This window comes from Apodemus sylvaticus, chromosome 4 (assembly GCF_947179515.1).
Source record: "Apodemus sylvaticus chromosome 4, mApoSyl1.1, whole genome shotgun sequence".
NCBI classification, from domain to species: domain Eukaryota; kingdom Metazoa; phylum Chordata; class Mammalia; order Rodentia; family Muridae; genus Apodemus; species Apodemus sylvaticus.
The window spans coordinates 56,367,611-56,384,248 of record NC_067475.1 but is presented as its reverse complement, the minus strand read 5'-3'; the positions used below and the strand labels follow the sequence as shown (position 1 = coordinate 56,384,248).

The 16,638-nt window shown below is 50.5% G+C and overlaps 1 protein-coding gene across 1 annotated transcript; it reads left to right on the top strand.

Moving 5' to 3' along the window:
• The first annotated feature begins 9,485 nt into the window (after positions 1-9,485).
• On the top strand, positions 9,486-15,284 carry Kcna2 (potassium voltage-gated channel subfamily A member 2). The gene is made up of 3 exons (XM_052179500.1): positions 9,486-9,543; positions 11,587-11,912; positions 12,350-15,284. Exon 3 carries the CDS (start codon positions 12,513-12,515, stop codon positions 14,010-14,012), a length of 1,500 nt encoding a protein of 499 aa, XP_052035460.1. The 5' UTR covers positions 9,486-9,543; positions 11,587-11,912; positions 12,350-12,512; the 3' UTR covers positions 14,013-15,284.
• Positions 15,285-16,638: the final 1,354 nt, after the last annotated feature.

Below are 16,638 nucleotides of genomic sequence, written 5' to 3'. Positions count from 1 at the left end.
CTTGGAAGGCAGAGGCAGGCAGATTTCTGAGCTCGAGGCCAGCCTGGTCTACAGAGTGAGTTCCAGGACAGCCAGGGCTACACAGAGAAACCCTGTCTCGAAAAAACAAAAACAAAAACAAAAACAAAAAACAAAAAACAAAAAGAAAACAAAAATATAGTGGAATAATGAGAGGTGCTTGGTAGAGATTGTTCTAAAAAATCTTTCTTATGGTTTTCTGGTTGGAGACGAAGGAAGGAAGGGAGAGAGGGAGAGAGGAAGGGAACAAGGGAGGGAGGGAGAGAGGGAGGGAGGGAGGGAGGGAGGGAAGAAGAAGACACAAAATATACCTCCAAATGCCAAAACCCCACCCAGACACACTAGGAACATTTGTCATTCTCAGCAACTGGAAAGGCTTAAACCCAAGAAGGGAGGGGGCATTACTTTGAGCCTCCACTTTTCAAGGCCATCTTAGGGCAGTGTAGTAGAACTTGATCTTTAAAAAAAAAAATCAAACTTGCCCAAACCACCCAAGTGCCCATCCTTTGTGAAGGCTCTCTTTCTCAAATGCACTTTTCCACTTGGCTGACAAGCGTAAGCCAACTCTCAACCTTCCTTGAGTCAGAAGCAGGGTCTGGAGACTTCTTCGCCATCCATACCCTTAGATCTACAAATTCAACTAATATGCATGTGCCAGGCTCTGTGCCCCTGAGGAGTCAACCAGATCAAAGCCCATCTCTTCCTTCAACCCCCTGTTCCCCCCACCGATATGACACTGAGCTTTGGTGTCAGTGTGCCCTATGAGAATGAAAACAGTACCAAGCTCTGTGAGGCCACTCCCTTTCACACATGCCTGGAAAGAGGAGCTACATTGTGACCCTCGTTCCACGGCTCCATGCCACCTCCCTCATGCTCCAGCTTTGGGTGCTGCTTTTGTTAGAGAAAGAACCTGTGCTTATTTCTAGAACGTTCACTGATCTCGAAGAGGGTGTGGCTGAGAGAGAAGTGACTCTCCCTCTGCAGCCAGTGACGTGGCTCCACTCCCTCATCTCCGTCCGACTGCACTGACCTGAAAGCCATGAGTGTGACTTGTTCCAGACACACCAGGGGAAGTCCACCTGTCAGGAACATACTCGGTCCTGACATAGAAACCCAGGGAGACTGGCAACTCTGTGAGCTAGATAGAGTTCAGAGAAGAGAGGAAACCTTTCAGAGCATGAACAATCTTTGCAACTTGACTCTGACTAGGTTCAGAGAGTCCTGGGGGCTCCTACACAATATCCTCAATTCAGGTAGATTTGGGTTTTGTTGATTTGTTTTGGTGTTTGTTTGTTTGTTTTTCTAGACCTTTTCCTCTTCTGCCTACCTAGCTGCTGCTTTCTTAGGCACTGTCCTGCACCTCTTCCATATGGCCACTGGGTGGCGCTGTAGGATGACCCTTGAAGAACAGGCGACTAGTAGATGGTCCAAGTCTCTTGGTTGGAAATGTGCAGAAATGGGAAAGAACAGGCTCTCTACCAGGTGCCTGCCCACCTCCGCCTCTCTTCCTACCTATTGCTGTGCCTCCAGACCTTCTTCCTCTCTCACGTCATCCTCCCTTCAGTTTTCACTCTCATCTCTGCTCTCCAGCACAAGAAAATTGGCCAAGATGATGGCTCTGTCGCTTCCTTAATCCTCTAATTTCCCCACTCCTTGCTTCAGAGACTGGGTCAGAGAGGTTGAGTTTCTCTGGGCCCCAGATCACAGCTCCCTGAAGAAGCTCTGCTCTCTCTCCATTCCGTACAAGGCTTCCTTTCATTATCTGATACTTCTGTCCTCAGTCTTCACCCAGCAATCGACAAATCTAAAATAGCAACCAGGCTCCCGCTCTGACCTGAAAGATTCTATTGGGTGTCTCTAAGTGAGCAGTGTAAGCCCACCATCTCCCGTGAGGCCTCAGGGCTGTAGACTCCCTGTGATCTGCGGGCATCTGCACTGCTCGGACTCAGAACATCATTATGATGCGCCAAGCATCAGATTGACACTGTTTTGAATTCTTGCAGCACTTATGATTGAAAATGATCTGGCATCTCCTGATCCCTCCTTGCATTCTAAATGGGCAGAGAGAGAGCGTCTGTCCTGGAGCTCCAACAGACCTGAGCCACACCACACTCTGTCCCTTACTAGAATCAAGTGACCTTGACCTCTCTGAGAATCAGTGTCTCTCAGCATAAGGTAGAGTGGACCCAAGGATGCTGAGAGACCGAGGGAAGCACATCCGTTGCTTACTTGGGGCTTCCACTGTCTAATTAAATGAAGCCAATGCAGTTGTCTTAGAACAGAAAAAGATCATGAAAGCATCCAACTTTCACATTCTACAAATACATAAAGTGAGGTCTAAAAAGAAAATAAATTAACGTTTTCTGTGCCTCGTGGTCCTTGGAGTAGGCAGGTCAGGGTCATCACATGATTTTTAATGGTTTCTCCTGTACCTGTTCTGTTCTCCATCTCCACCATCAGAGAAAAAAAAAAGAGAAAGACCAGGGATCAGAGTTGTAGCCAGGCAGAGATCAGCCAGGGTGGGACCTGGATACTGAGGGCCAGTGTGTGCAAGGTCACACTCATGGAAGTGTGCCCGCCTCTGAGCCAATTGGACCACATTCCAGTCAAGGTGTTTCCATCTGGGGACAATGGTATGGATGCACTTGGAAGCTAGAGATATCTCTGAGAAGGGCCCGCTAGATGCAGGACAAGAGAAGATGGTGAAGCCAGGATATGCTACTGAGTCCATCAGTCTTCTGCAATACACCAGGTAACAGTGCAAGGAAGCCACTCTTAGGTTAGACCAGACAGCAGAGTATAAGGAAGAGACATAGCCTTACCTGCCTAGTAGAAGATAGTAAGAAATGTAAATGGGACATCTCAAAACCTGATGTAATAGGTTCATGTCCCAGGCATAGGGTTGGTGGATAGAGAATCAGAGAGAGGGCCTGAGAGACACAACGTGAAGTGAGTGTTAGAAGTCGCTGGGTGGCAGAGAGGGAGTTCCAGTCTGGCTGATGGACTGCTAAAGCAGGAAGACTTACAGAGTCCAGATGCTCCCACTGCCCATCACTGAAATGGGCGTTCGCACAAATGAGCAGCAGAGGTGGAGGAGTGGACTCCAAGCCTGTCTCGTTTCAGACCTTAGCCTTATGCATCTAGATTAAGGGCTGGAGCCTTCGTCAGTTTACTGTCATGCCTGGATAGACTGTCATGCCTGGATAGGCTGTCATGGCTGTATAGGCTGTCATGCCTGCATAGGCTGTCATGCCTGTCTGTATAGGCTGTCATGCCTGTATAGACTTCTACAGTAAGAGCCATGGAGGACAGAGGACCTTGTTTGCCTTTTAGGAAATGCTGGTTTATCGCAGCAATAGAGAGTCAAAGAGGAGATAAAGAGGTGTCATAATCTGATTTGCACAGGAGAAAGGCAACTACAGCCACTTTAAAAAGAGGAGGGCAGAGGGGCCCTAGTGAAAAGGCAGAGGACCAAACCGTGTTTGGGGAGGTGTGGCCATGCCCACGGGTGGCTGAATCGGGGCGTGTGGGAAGAAGTGGGGAGAAGCCCAGATGCCAAGGCCATGTGACTGGCTGGATGAAGAGGAGGACTACGTGGAAGAGAAAGTGTGGATTTTACAATGGCTCCCAGGCGTCCCCATTTGGGGGGGGGGGGGGAATGGCAGCGTCTCTCAGCACAGGAACATAACAGAGATGTGGGCCTGGGAGGTGAGGCTCGTGCAAGTCCCAGGCAGAAGGCAGAGATCCCAGGGAGCTTGTCGGGAGTGTGATTACAAAGTGGCTTAGCAGCTTGGAGCCTAGGCTCACAGAGCAGTCAGGTGACCTGTGTTCCACAGTTTATCCTGCTCCAACTGGCCTTCCTGTCAGTGAAGCCCTTACAGGTGTGAGTAGCTGGAACCCCATCCTGGCCACACTGAGGAGCCACTAGATGGCATGAACTGTCTAAGGGACACACAGGGCCAACCTCAGAAAGAGCCTTGAGTCAGAAAAGACACGTGACAGTGCATGAATTTATCTGGGGCATTGTGCTCACAGGCCGCTCACAGAGGTGGTCTGAGAATCCTCAAAGTATCTGCCTTAACCACTCGGTGTGGCCCTTCGACTCCCTTTTCCCACAGAGGGCAGTACTACTATGTCTATGTTACATTTGTGTTTCCATAGGACAGACTCAACTCTGAGTGGTTTATCCCCCAGTCTCACTCATCCTGACAGCACATGACTGAGGAAACTGAGCCACAGCTAATGCTGGAATAAGGCCTTAGACCTTCTGGCACCTGTGCTGTTGTGCTTCGACCACTGTACTGTTTGACTCACAGGTACATGAGACAGCCTGGCCCGGAGCAGCCCAGCCTTAGGCAGAGGTCCACGCCCACAGTCTGCAGCCAGTCTTGAGTTGGATCAACATTCCATGTTAAGAGGAAGAGGGGACACTGAAGAAAATTCAGGCCCAGAGCCTAGGCTCAGACTCCACCCAGGAACCCCTTGGAAGCAGCTGAAATTAATCTAATTTTCTACAGACGCCTACCCTGAGTTCTCTGGTAAGCAACAGACTTCTGAAGTCAGTAGGGAGAGCACTCTACTCGCAAGGATGTTCTCCAGTGTCTGATACACACCCGCAGAGAACCATAGCAGTAGCAGCAGCCGCTGCCTCCACCACCACCGCCGCCATGGCAGCCGCCGCCGCCGCAAGGATGTTCACGGTAGACGGTAGAAGGTTCCACTTCTGAGTCCATTCACCAATGCACTTTACCAGTCCCATGTATAAGCTCCTTCCTTGATCCTTTGGAAGTTTACTATGCACTGACTGCGGATGTTCGCTTCAGTCCTTCTGCCCTCTCTTCTCTCTCTACAGCCACTTAGCATGGGGGCGGGGCTTAAGAGACCGCAGCAGTACTCGGTTCACAAATGAACTCCTGAGAAGAACGGTCCTGTAAATATCCCATGGACCACACAGCTCTTCAAACCAAGACTGGAAACGTGTTGTCTGCTTCTCTCCTATCACCAGGCTGGGCAGTGCACAGCCCAAAGCTGTGCAAATATGAGAGGCGTTCACAGAGCTGTTCCGTGAACAGAGGACCGGAGTCAGGAAGCTCATTTCATAGTTTCTAGTCCCCGAGTCAACGTACCGCAGGTTAACCATTAGCATCATCCCCTTTCTGAAGCAATCTTCCTGTCAAGTCTGAGTCCCTCCTCAGGGTAAGAGAATATGCACTCGGGGTTTTTGATAGCCTGAGTCCACATTCTAAACCAAGAAGCCTCGTATCCAGTTGGCAGGCTGACGTGGCAACGGATGGACTCACGGTCGTGAGCTTGGCCCCCACCATACCATTTACCTCTAACTTAGCCTCGTCAGTGTATGCTCCCTCTGAGCTTCAGCCTCTTTCTCGGTGAGTGAAACAGTCACATCTTTCCCTAAGCCGGACTGTAGGCATTAAACAAATCAAATACCCACAGTGCACCTCTGCCCTGCCTGCCAGTGGCCTTGAAGAGCTGGGCCAACACACGGCCAGTACAGGAGCACCAAAAAGAGGGACTGGTCATACCAGGATGATGATATGAGCAAGAAGAATTATGGAGTCTTTATGGGTCCCTGAATGGGGTGAGAGGAACTGGGGACTTCTCCCTCGGGAGGAGCACACAGAGGATTATAAATCTTTTTTTTTCTTATGGGAGGGGGCGTCAGGACTTTATTGTTGTATGATTTCTGTATAATAAGTTGAATCTCTTAAAATGTAAAATTTGATGAGCCTTGACAGGAGTATGCACCTGCAAAACCATCAACACGTTCAAGATAATAAACATAACCGATTGCCCCACCCCCAAAGAAAGCCCCTTGGCAGCCCGTCTCCCATCCCCCTCCCAGGACTCCCATCCATGCAGCTGTTGACCGGCTTCCTGTCTTTGAAGATTACAGCGCTTTGACTCTTCTAGAATGGTAGATAAACGGAGCTGCACAATGGCTCTGACACGTGATGGGCTTGTTCAACAGTTACTCACATAAACCCTTCTTGTGAGCATAACTACTTGCCACTCCCAGCGGTCACCACCACTTGTCCCTAAAGTCAAGGCCTGGCTCCCATGCAGGACACCAGACAAATGGGAAAGGAAAGGTCTCATTAAGGGGTGAGTGTCTGTGTGTTGTGACACTTCTCTCTGAAGGGGTGTCTCATCAAGGAAAAGGAACAAGGGACACTCTGGGTTTTCTTTTGGAACCAAAACTAAGAACTGGAGACCCCCTCCCCCCAAAAAAGGAACTTGATAATCAAAGCCTTCCTGGCTTAACTTACCAGTGAGACTAGTTAGTGATCCACCCCCTTGGGCTAGCCTGCCCCACAACTTAGCCCTTCCCAGAGTGGGGAGGCTTTGCTTTCCTTTTGAAAATCAGATCAGGAGATTAGAGCTCAAGGATTTGGGAGTTTGGGTTCTCACAGTTGGCAATTGTCTACGCTGGGAACTGGACCCATGTTCTCTTTCCTACGATTCCGTTCCCAGCCCTGATGCTGTCAAGTGTACCCAGAGAGTGACCGTTCAGGGCAAGAGCTGTCCCACAGCCTTTGCTTCTCCTTTGCGTTCATTAGTTACTGTTTCCATTGTCCTTCACACTTAGGTCAGACTTTAAAGGACGAAGGGAAAGTGGAGCCACAAGAGAAGACAAACGAAAAACAGGACCCAGGGGAAATCCCAAAGAGAAGTGAAATTCAGAGAGAAGTGTCACAACACACAGACACACACAGGCACATGGACTTACACACACTCATATGGACACACTCACACATACTCATAAACACAAGAACATACACACACAGGCACACACACTCACAGGGACATACAGACACAAACACATGAGAACATACACACCCACTCACAAGGACACACAAGCACACACATGTACACAGACACACATACTCATATGGACACACACATACTCACAAACACAAGAACATACACACACAGACATACACACTCACATAGGCACACACATGCACATGCACACACATTCGCACATGGACACATACTCACAGAGGTACATACTCACACAGACACACAGACACTCACAGGGGCATACACACACTCACGAACACACAAGAATATATATGTATATACACAAGGACACACACTCACAGGGACATACAGACACAAAGACATAAGAACATACACACCTACTCACAAGGACACACAAGCACACACATGTACACAGACACACACACTCATATGGACACACACATACTCACAAACACAAGACCATATGCACAGAGAGACATACACACTCACATGGGCACACATGCACATGCGCACACATATGCACATGGACACACTCACAAAGGTACATATACTCACACAGACACACAGACACTCACAGGGGTGTACACATACTCACATGGGCATACACACACCCACAAACACACAAGAACATATATACATATACCCAGGCAAGCACACACACTCACATGGGCATATACACACCCACAAACACACGAGAACATATACATACATACAGGCACACACACACTCACACACACACTCACATGGGCATACACACAGTGGGGAATCAGGATCCCAGGACCCCTGGAGTCACAAGAATCTGATTCAAGGCCTAGAGTCACCACTTCTTGTGCAGGTCACTTCCCTCTCTCTGCCTCGGTTGCCCATCCAATGACTAGTGCTGACAGGCAAGTCACAAGACTGTGAGGACTGAAGGTTGTGCTGGGTCACAAGTGCTCAGCACAGCCTCTGACACACGGTAAGCACGGCCTCTGACACACGGTAAGCACGGCCTCTGACACACGGTAAGCACGGCCTCTGACACACGGTAAGCACGGCCTCTGACACACGGTAAGCACGGCCTCTGACACACGGTAAGCACGGCCTCTGACACACGGTAAGCACAGCCTCTGACACGCGGTAAGCACGGCCTCTGACACGCGGTAAGCACGGCCTCTGACACACGGCTCAGCACAGCCTCTAACACACGGCTCAGCACGGCCTCTGACACACGGTAAGCACAACCTCTGACACATGGTAAGCACAGCCTCTGACACACGGCTCAGCACAGCCTCTGACACACGGTAAGCACGGCCTCTGACACACGGTAAGCACAGCCTCTGATACGCGGTAAGCACGGCCTCTGACACGCGGTAAGCACAGCCTCTGACACACGGTAGGCACAGCCTCTGACACACGGTAAGCACGGCTTCTGACACACGGTAAGCACAGCCTCTGACACACGGTGAGCACAAGCCACCAATTCGGATGATTATTAATTCTCCATGAGGGATTTTTGCTATCCATACCTTTTGTTCTATAAATAAGGCAATGAAAATATTATACACACTCATTAGTGGACATGAGCATGACAAATAGGAGAAACAGAGGCCCTCAGGGGAATCATCCAGAAGGATTACGTGGCTGAGCATTGTAGGGTGTTTCTGCTGAATGGCTGAGACAGTAAGAAGCAGGAAGAATAAGAAACACAGCCCAGTGGTTAGGTACAAGGAGACACACAAACTAAAGCCTAGAAGGTCTGAGGAGAGCAGACAGAGCATTAGAAACCATTGTTTATTAGGTAAATGTTAGATGTAAACTCTTCATGAACTTTACCACTGACAGGTTGCCTCTTCTGCAGCAAATTTACTTATCCAATAACTAACAGAGATTGAAGTTTGGATTTGGCAGGCAAAACACCCAAGCCAGACTCTGGATCCTGTATTGACAACCCATCTTCATAACCAATCTTTCAGGAGTGAGAAGCCAGACTAGTATGTATGGTCTTACGGGTCATCAAATACCCTCTAAGCCCACCAAAGCCTTCTTGGAATAGTCCTTGTAGCTCTAGGCAGGGTCCCAATCTTCCACCCACCTTACAGAACTGGGGAATGGCCACATTCCTCCAAACCTGCCCTTGCAGGGCAGCAGGCTTTCAGAGCTTCTGATACTTGCATAGAGAGAACTGTCTTAGCAGAAAGGGCCCAGGAAGAGTCTTTCACACACCAGAGCCCCTCTGAACATCAGAGCTCTGAGGTCCACTTCAATGAGTCTCTCTGTGGAGTATCTATGTAGGCAGTTCTGACAGGGCCTGCAGAACTGTACCAGTGAAGCCTTGGAAAGTTTGCAAGGTTTGCAAGCCAATCTGAACCCCCTAAAACACTCCTATCCCCAACCTAAGCCAAGAACTTCCTATACAAATTATTTCAGAGGCAAAGAATATATATCCTGCTCTACCCTGCTCTACCCTGCGTCTCCACATTCAGATCGTGGGCCAGCTGGTGCTATTAAGATCTGTGAAAGGGCTTTTGTGAGGAACCTGCTTTCCCAAGGGCAACTCTGTGTCCCTCAGCGATCTCTGTCCAGAGCTCTGGGGAAAGGAAGTCAGAAAGTCTAGAAGCCAGTCCTGCAGTTCTGTTGTTCCTGAAGCTCCCCCACCCCCACCCCCACCCTCGTGAGGGGTAAAAACAGCAGTGAGTTTCTGCTACACTGCAGCCAGGCCCTCACCTGCTGCATTGCCCCAGGAAGCTGACACTGTGCTGGGTAAGAGAGAAGTGGGGATCAGGGGTCCCGAAGGGGACACAGGAGCAGAAGGTTGGGGTGGGAATCTGGGGTCTGCAGATTCTGTCTGGCAGCATTGTAATAATAGCAACATATCTCCTTCGGGGCTGGATCGCGCTCCGGCCTGGGGTGGTATTGATCAGTTCATCCTGCCTACTTCATGATGTTGGCAAGCGCTCCTCAACTTCTACCCTCTCCCCTCTCGACCCAGGCAGCACCAAGCTGAGCTCTGCGCAGAGTTTTGGTTGGTAACCTAGGTTCTGTCAAAGAATGGGGCGTTTTCTTTGAGGTGGGGGTCGGGGACACACAGATCTAACCCAGTGGCCAGCTCGGTGGCGGCGGTGGCGAGCGACACACCTCGCTAGCTCTGGCCCCAGCCGGCCCCTTTAATTCGAGTTCGCTGCGGGGCCAGGTGCGGCGCTGCGTGGCGCGGTGCGGCGCGGTGCGGCTGCGGGCGGCGGCCGGGCGCTCTGTACGCGCCGCCCGCGGGACTGCAGAGTCGGCTCCCGGCTGGCCGCCCGCACCCCGCCGCCACCGCCACCGCCACCGCCCGCTGTCCGGGTTCTGCCTGCGCTGGCTGTCACCCAGGAACATGGAGGCTCTGGTACCCATCTGCAAGGGTAAATCAGTGTCCGGCATTCTGCTGTGCATGCTGCCATCCCTGACCGGCTGCAGCGCCCATAGGGGCTGTAGGACACCCCGGCAGTCTAGGTGGGCGAGCTGGTGCCGACCCCTGATGTCGGCCTGGAGGGTTATGGACCCGTACAGGCTGCGTGGTGCTTAAAGGGAAGACTCGTTCTTGCAGAAGAGTGCATGGAATGGGCTTGGGGACCCTGTGGTCTGTGCGTGACATAGGGTGGAGGGCGCAGATTGGAGCTGGCGGGTGCTGGGAAGCGCAGCTGACTGCATAGCCACGTCTGGTAAATAGTGGGTGGGTAGGGCCCGAGGCACTTGGGTCCTCCTGGTTGCATTTGCCTCTCGGTAACAGAGTAAAACGGGCTTCTCTGCAGGCTCTTGTTTTTTCCACTTGGCCGGGGTGGTGGGCTGCCTTCTTGTCTAAAAGGAAGCTGGATCTGGGGCAGCTGCTATGCACCCTCAGAGTTAGGGCTCCAGTGTTTCAGGTGGAGATGGAGTCTCGGTGGTCCCTCGGCTGGACCTCGCAGCACCAGCTTGGCTGCCCTCGGGCCCGCAGCAGGAGCCCACCGCACTGCCCAGGAAGGGGTTAAGGTGGCACACTCTAGCGGTCCGGCGGCTGCCGGCTCTGAGCCGGCTCGGAGCAGCCCAGTGGATTCGGGCGGGAGCGCGCCCGGCGGAATCCCGGCTGGAGCCCCGGGCGATGGGAGAGGGCCCAGACCCCTCCCCGGCTCTGGGGCCGGAGGGATTGGGTCGGCGGGGGGCCAGCCCGGAAGCCAGCTTTCTCTAGGCTCCCCCCCTCTCTGTGAAGCCAATCCGCCTCGTAGTCAGGCAGCTTGAGCGTTTGTTCTGTGCTTCCCCGCCGAGATGTGAGGGATTTTCTCTTGGGAAGAAAACAGTGGTCGAGTGCCTGCCCAGCTCAAATGCCACCCAACCCAGAGCAAGGCCTGAGGCCCAGGGATCCCGGAGGGAGAATAAGTTCAGCGACCCCGTCTATTGGGCATTCTACGGAGGCGATCTTGTGGGGCCTCTCTAGCGGGGAAGGAGTGTGTGTCGAGGAGGAAGGATTGCTTCTTTACCAGGACGCGGCTAAGGTCAGAGAGGGAAACCCTCCCCCTTGGGAGATCTGTGTTCTGACGCCGAGAAAGCTGGGTCGCTCCTGTTGGCAGCTGAGGACTAGGGAGAAAGTGCTTCAAGCTGATGGGAAGGGAAAGCTTATGCTTCCCCAGAAGAGGCTAGGAGGAGGCGACAGGGTGGTGGATCTCATTCACAAGCGTTGTGGGAAGTAGGTGTGGGGGCTTGCCGCTTGCTGTGAGGGGATCTGCCAGAGCCCTTCTAAGTCTTGGTCTCAGCTGCCTGGAAGCCTTGGTTCCACCTTGCCTTGTTTTCCAGGCAACGTCACACCTCCTGAGGACAACCAGGAGGACTCTGGCTTTTGCTGAGCTGTGCATCTTACCTTCTTCCTGCAAAAGGCTTCAGACCCAAGCTCCACTCTCCCCAAGTCGTGCGCACCCCTGGCCAAGCACCTCACTGTCCCTCGAGCCCCACGCAGTCCTAGAGCACACCTCTAGGACCTGCCCTCCTGCTCAGAATGACTCACCATTATTTCCAGCTCAAGTGAGAAGATGTGACGGGGACTGAGCTGCCTATTTGTGTATCTGTGACATCGGGTCTGCTCTTCAAGGAAGAGAAAGAACCTCAGGCTTCTGCCTGGCCAGGTAAATCAATCAATCAATCCCTTAGTAACAGCCATATAGAGGCATTGGGGGTGGTATCAGTGACCAAGGCCCAAGCCCCAAACACCAGACCATACACTTTGATGCAGGTGTTGCCAAAACATTAGCACAGTGCCTAGCAGAGGGCTCCCTTCTCCAGGCCTCCTGTGGAGCTATGTCCCAGGATGTGTGTGTGTGGGACACAGGATCCTGTCTCAGCCGACTGCCCCTAGTGCGGGCCATTCTATAGCTTCCTTGAAAGATTGTTTGTTCCCTGAACCCTACTGACCCCCAGACAAGTGACAAGGTGAAAGTAGTTTTAGTGGCAGAAGTGATGGTGCAGTCATGTTTCTGAAACTCTCAGAGGACATCAAGCACACCTCATGTCATGTTTGCCAATGACTGGTGATCTCATATCCTTACCTGCCTCTGTCTTTCAGCCAAGCGAGGCTGTGTCTCCAACTCACAGAGGGCTCTGGGGCTTTCCTGCAGGAGCACAGACTAATGCTTCTGTGTTTCCTGGGGCCCAGTTACCAGCACCTTGAGTTCCCTGCTGCAGGCAGCTGGAAGGCATAAAGTAAAGTACATTCCTCAGCCCTAATTATGACAGTGGCTACCGGAGACCCCGTGGATGAGGCTGCTGCCCTCCCTGGGCACCCGCAAGACACCTATGACCCAGAGGCAGACCATGAGTGCTGCGAGAGAGTGGTGATCAACATCTCAGGCCTGCGGTTCGAGACTCAGCTAAAGACCTTAGCCCAGTTCCCAGAGACCCTCTTAGGGGACCCCAAGAAACGGATGAGGTACTTTGATCCCCTCCGAAATGAGTACTTTTTTGACCGCAATCGCCCTAGCTTTGATGCTATTTTGTACTACTACCAGTCTGGGGGCAGGTTGAGGCGACCTGTGAATGTGCCCTTAGATATCTTCTCTGAAGAAATCCGGTTTTATGAGCTAGGAGAAGAAGCAATGGAGATGTTTCGGGAGGACGAAGGCTACATCAAGGAAGAAGAGCGTCCTCTGCCTGAAAATGAGTTTCAGAGACAGGTGTGGCTTCTCTTTGAATACCCTGAGAGCTCAGGGCCTGCCAGGATTATAGCCATTGTATCTGTGATGGTCATTCTGATCTCCATCGTCAGCTTCTGTCTGGAAACCTTGCCCATCTTCCGGGATGAGAATGAGGACATGCATGGTGGTGGGATGACCTTCCACACCTATTCCAACAGCACCATCGGGTACCAGCAGTCCACCTCCTTCACCGACCCTTTCTTCATCGTAGAGACTCTCTGCATCATCTGGTTCTCCTTCGAGTTTCTGGTCAGATTCTTTGCCTGTCCCAGCAAAGCTGGCTTCTTCACCAACATCATGAACATCATTGACATTGTGGCCATCATCCCTTACTTTATCACCCTGGGGACAGAGTTAGCTGAGAAGCCAGAGGACGCCCAGCAAGGCCAGCAGGCCATGTCACTGGCCATTCTCCGTGTCATCCGGTTGGTAAGAGTCTTTAGGATTTTCAAGTTGTCCAGACACTCCAAAGGTCTGCAGATTCTAGGTCAGACCCTCAAAGCCAGCATGAGGGAATTGGGCCTCCTGATATTCTTCCTCTTCATTGGGGTCATCCTCTTCTCTAGTGCTGTCTATTTTGCAGAAGCTGATGAGCGAGATTCCCAGTTCCCCAGCATCCCGGATGCTTTCTGGTGGGCAGTTGTCTCCATGACAACTGTAGGCTATGGAGACATGGTTCCAACTACCATTGGGGGAAAGATAGTGGGTTCTCTGTGTGCAATTGCAGGTGTGTTAACCATTGCCTTACCAGTCCCTGTCATAGTGTCTAATTTCAACTACTTCTACCACCGGGAGACAGAGGGAGAGGAGCAGGCCCAGTACTTGCAAGTGACAAGTTGTCCAAAGATCCCGTCCTCCCCTGACCTAAAGAAAAGTAGAAGTGCCTCTACCATAAGTAAGTCTGATTACATGGAGATACAGGAGGGAGTAAACAACAGTAATGAGGACTTTAGAGAGGAGAACTTAAAAACAGCCAACTGTACCTTGGCTAACACAAACTATGTGAATATTACCAAAATGTTAACTGATGTCTGATTGAAATCTACTAATGTACTCACAGCTCAACAGGACTGATGCAGATGTTGCATAATAGCCTGCATTGTGGTCTGTGTTCTACAGTGTGCATCTGGTTCTGCATGGAAAGCAACAGTCGTGCAAGTGACTTTTGATCTTTTGATTTTTGATTTAGAACACAGAATATTTATCATGGCTTTCATGAAATCTTCATCACCAACTTACAGGTTTCCAAAGACGAGAGTTACCCATGGAGTCAGCATCTCAGAAAGGCACAATGCAGCCCCCTCACACCCCCACACAACCTACCATATCAGCACCATCCTATCTTCCAACCTAACCACGAACACACCTGGGAGGTGCATTCCCCCCACCCCACCCCTACCACCCCATTTCAGCCCATCTGCCCCCTCACAGAGGAACACACCATCACAGCTTAGTTCTAAAGTCTGGTGACTACTCCAAAGGTCATTCCCATTCTCACGTTGAGAAGAACACACAGTCCTGTGTGTTGGAACTACTTTCTGTGTCACAGGCTGGGGTTTGTGAATTGCAGTTGCCAACTAGATGCTCCAGAGGCTTATGTTTCATAACGGAAAAATGCTGCATTCTGCTTTTTCTCTGCAGTGTCGATGTGAGGGAAGCCCAGGGGGGGTGGGGGAGGGACAGTTAATATGACCAAATATGAGTTGTCAAGTTTCACATTTGTTCCCTTAGGCCTATGGGGAGAAGCTACCTAATTCAGGGACTTCTCAGCTTCAGATACTATTTTGCAAGCCTCAGGGCCACAGAACATGTTTGATTTCTACTTTTGCTCTGGAGTTTGCAGACACCAGACATTGCTTTCCTGGTGGTGTGGCCCAGCTCCACTGACACTGCAGTGGAGTATACCAGTCATGCAATAGAGCTGCATGGGTGTTCACTGCATGAATCTCAATATTTAAAACACAGGAGATAACCTATTTTCCTAGTAGCCGATACAGTATTCCTACTTAGAGTATTAATAGCCTCGGGATGGTATTGAACTAGGGTTTTTTCACATCAGAAGGCAAAAGCCCTCATCAGGGTAAAACAAAGACTATTTGGAATGGGGAACCAAAACTTCTGGCTGGCCCTCTCAGCCACCTCTGTTCTTTCACTGGGAGCACAGACCTTGCCACACTAGGAGAATAAACAGAAAAGTCAGAGTGTAAACTTTCTCATGATTCAACTTTGGGAATTAATCTAGTCGTGGGCATGACTACACAGCTTACCAGGCTGAGGACAGGCAGGTCTGTGAGTTCAATGTATATAAATATATATCAGCTATCTATCTCTCCCATGTGTTCCTCTAGCAAGCTATAGAAAAATTGCATTTGAACATTGTATATGCTTATGCAATATCTTGACACAGGGCAATTTATGCATGTGTTTGACTATGTGCACTAGAATATATGTATACATACACAAGTGTGTGTATATGTACATTATACACGCACATATATATATATATTCATTCTCTGGAGTTCAGATTCAGGAGCAAATCTATTGCTTGGTGGGTTGGTTGTATAAGAAACCCAATGGGTATGGTAAACCCACTGGGCCTGGGTTTGCTGTCATTGCCTCAGACACACTCCAGTGTTCATGGATTCCTAGACATTAGAATTGTCTTTCTGCCCTCCATGTGCTGCAGCTTCAGTTTCCCATGGCTGAAGCTTGTCTTACTGAGTGCACAAGGGTCCTATAGCCCTCGCAGCTCCAGCTGTCCTGGCCCAGGCCCACCCAGGCCTCCTCCCTACAATCCATCCCATTAATCATCGCCATTATTATCCTCTGCCCCATTTGATTCTCTATCATTTGGTTCTACATCCATCATTTTCATGAACCTGTCCATAGGCGGATCCTCTGCTTTGAAACCAAGGAGTAAAACTCCCTGGGACCAGATTCTGCTAATCTAGACTTAAAGGAAGCCTCCTATTGGTGGAAATTTCCTAATTCCGAAACCAAGGGATGGATTCCCTAAATGACCCAAAGCATCATTTTGATTACTAAACTCAGACTCTCTCCCTAGCATACTGGTAATAGGAGCTGAACTTTAAAAAAAAAAAGATGGGTAAAGAATTAATCTTCACCCCAAGAACAAGTAAAGAATAGATGAGTACTGTGCAGCCTTGAAGTATAAAATGTGTTGGCCCTAGGAAGAGAGTGGGGAAAGCCTTTGCCTTCCCATGCTAGGTTTCTTTGCCTTCTGACATAGTGGCTTAAATTCCCACAAGCATAATGAACTATGGTCAGGCTGTTCAGATTGATTCCAGCACAGGTCTTGCTGTTCACTAGATGGTACCTACAGTTGTCTTTGGGGAGGGGGCACCAGCTCAGGGTGCTAGCCCAGGGTGCTCATTAGTTCCTGGTCACCCATATCCCCAGGTGACTGCAGGGCATCCGATGCCAGGCACAAAGCCTCTGTGCTTCTCTTCTTCTCCTTTGTGGGAGGTGGTGCTGAATTTCATGACATGGGGTGGAAGGGACAAACTTGGGAGAGTAGAAGGCTAAAACAAACCATACATACGGTCTAGACCAAGGGAAGTTAGCTATTCACAAAATCCTTGGCCTGGGAACCATAAAATGTCCACACCCGTGCATGCACATGCATCATTAATAAAACGAT

Excerpts from the sequence above, each read along its gene's own strand:
- Kcna2 (XM_052179500.1), top strand. The coding sequence starts at position 12,513 with ATGACAGTGGCTACCGGAGACCCCGTGGATGAGGCTGCTGCCCTCCCT.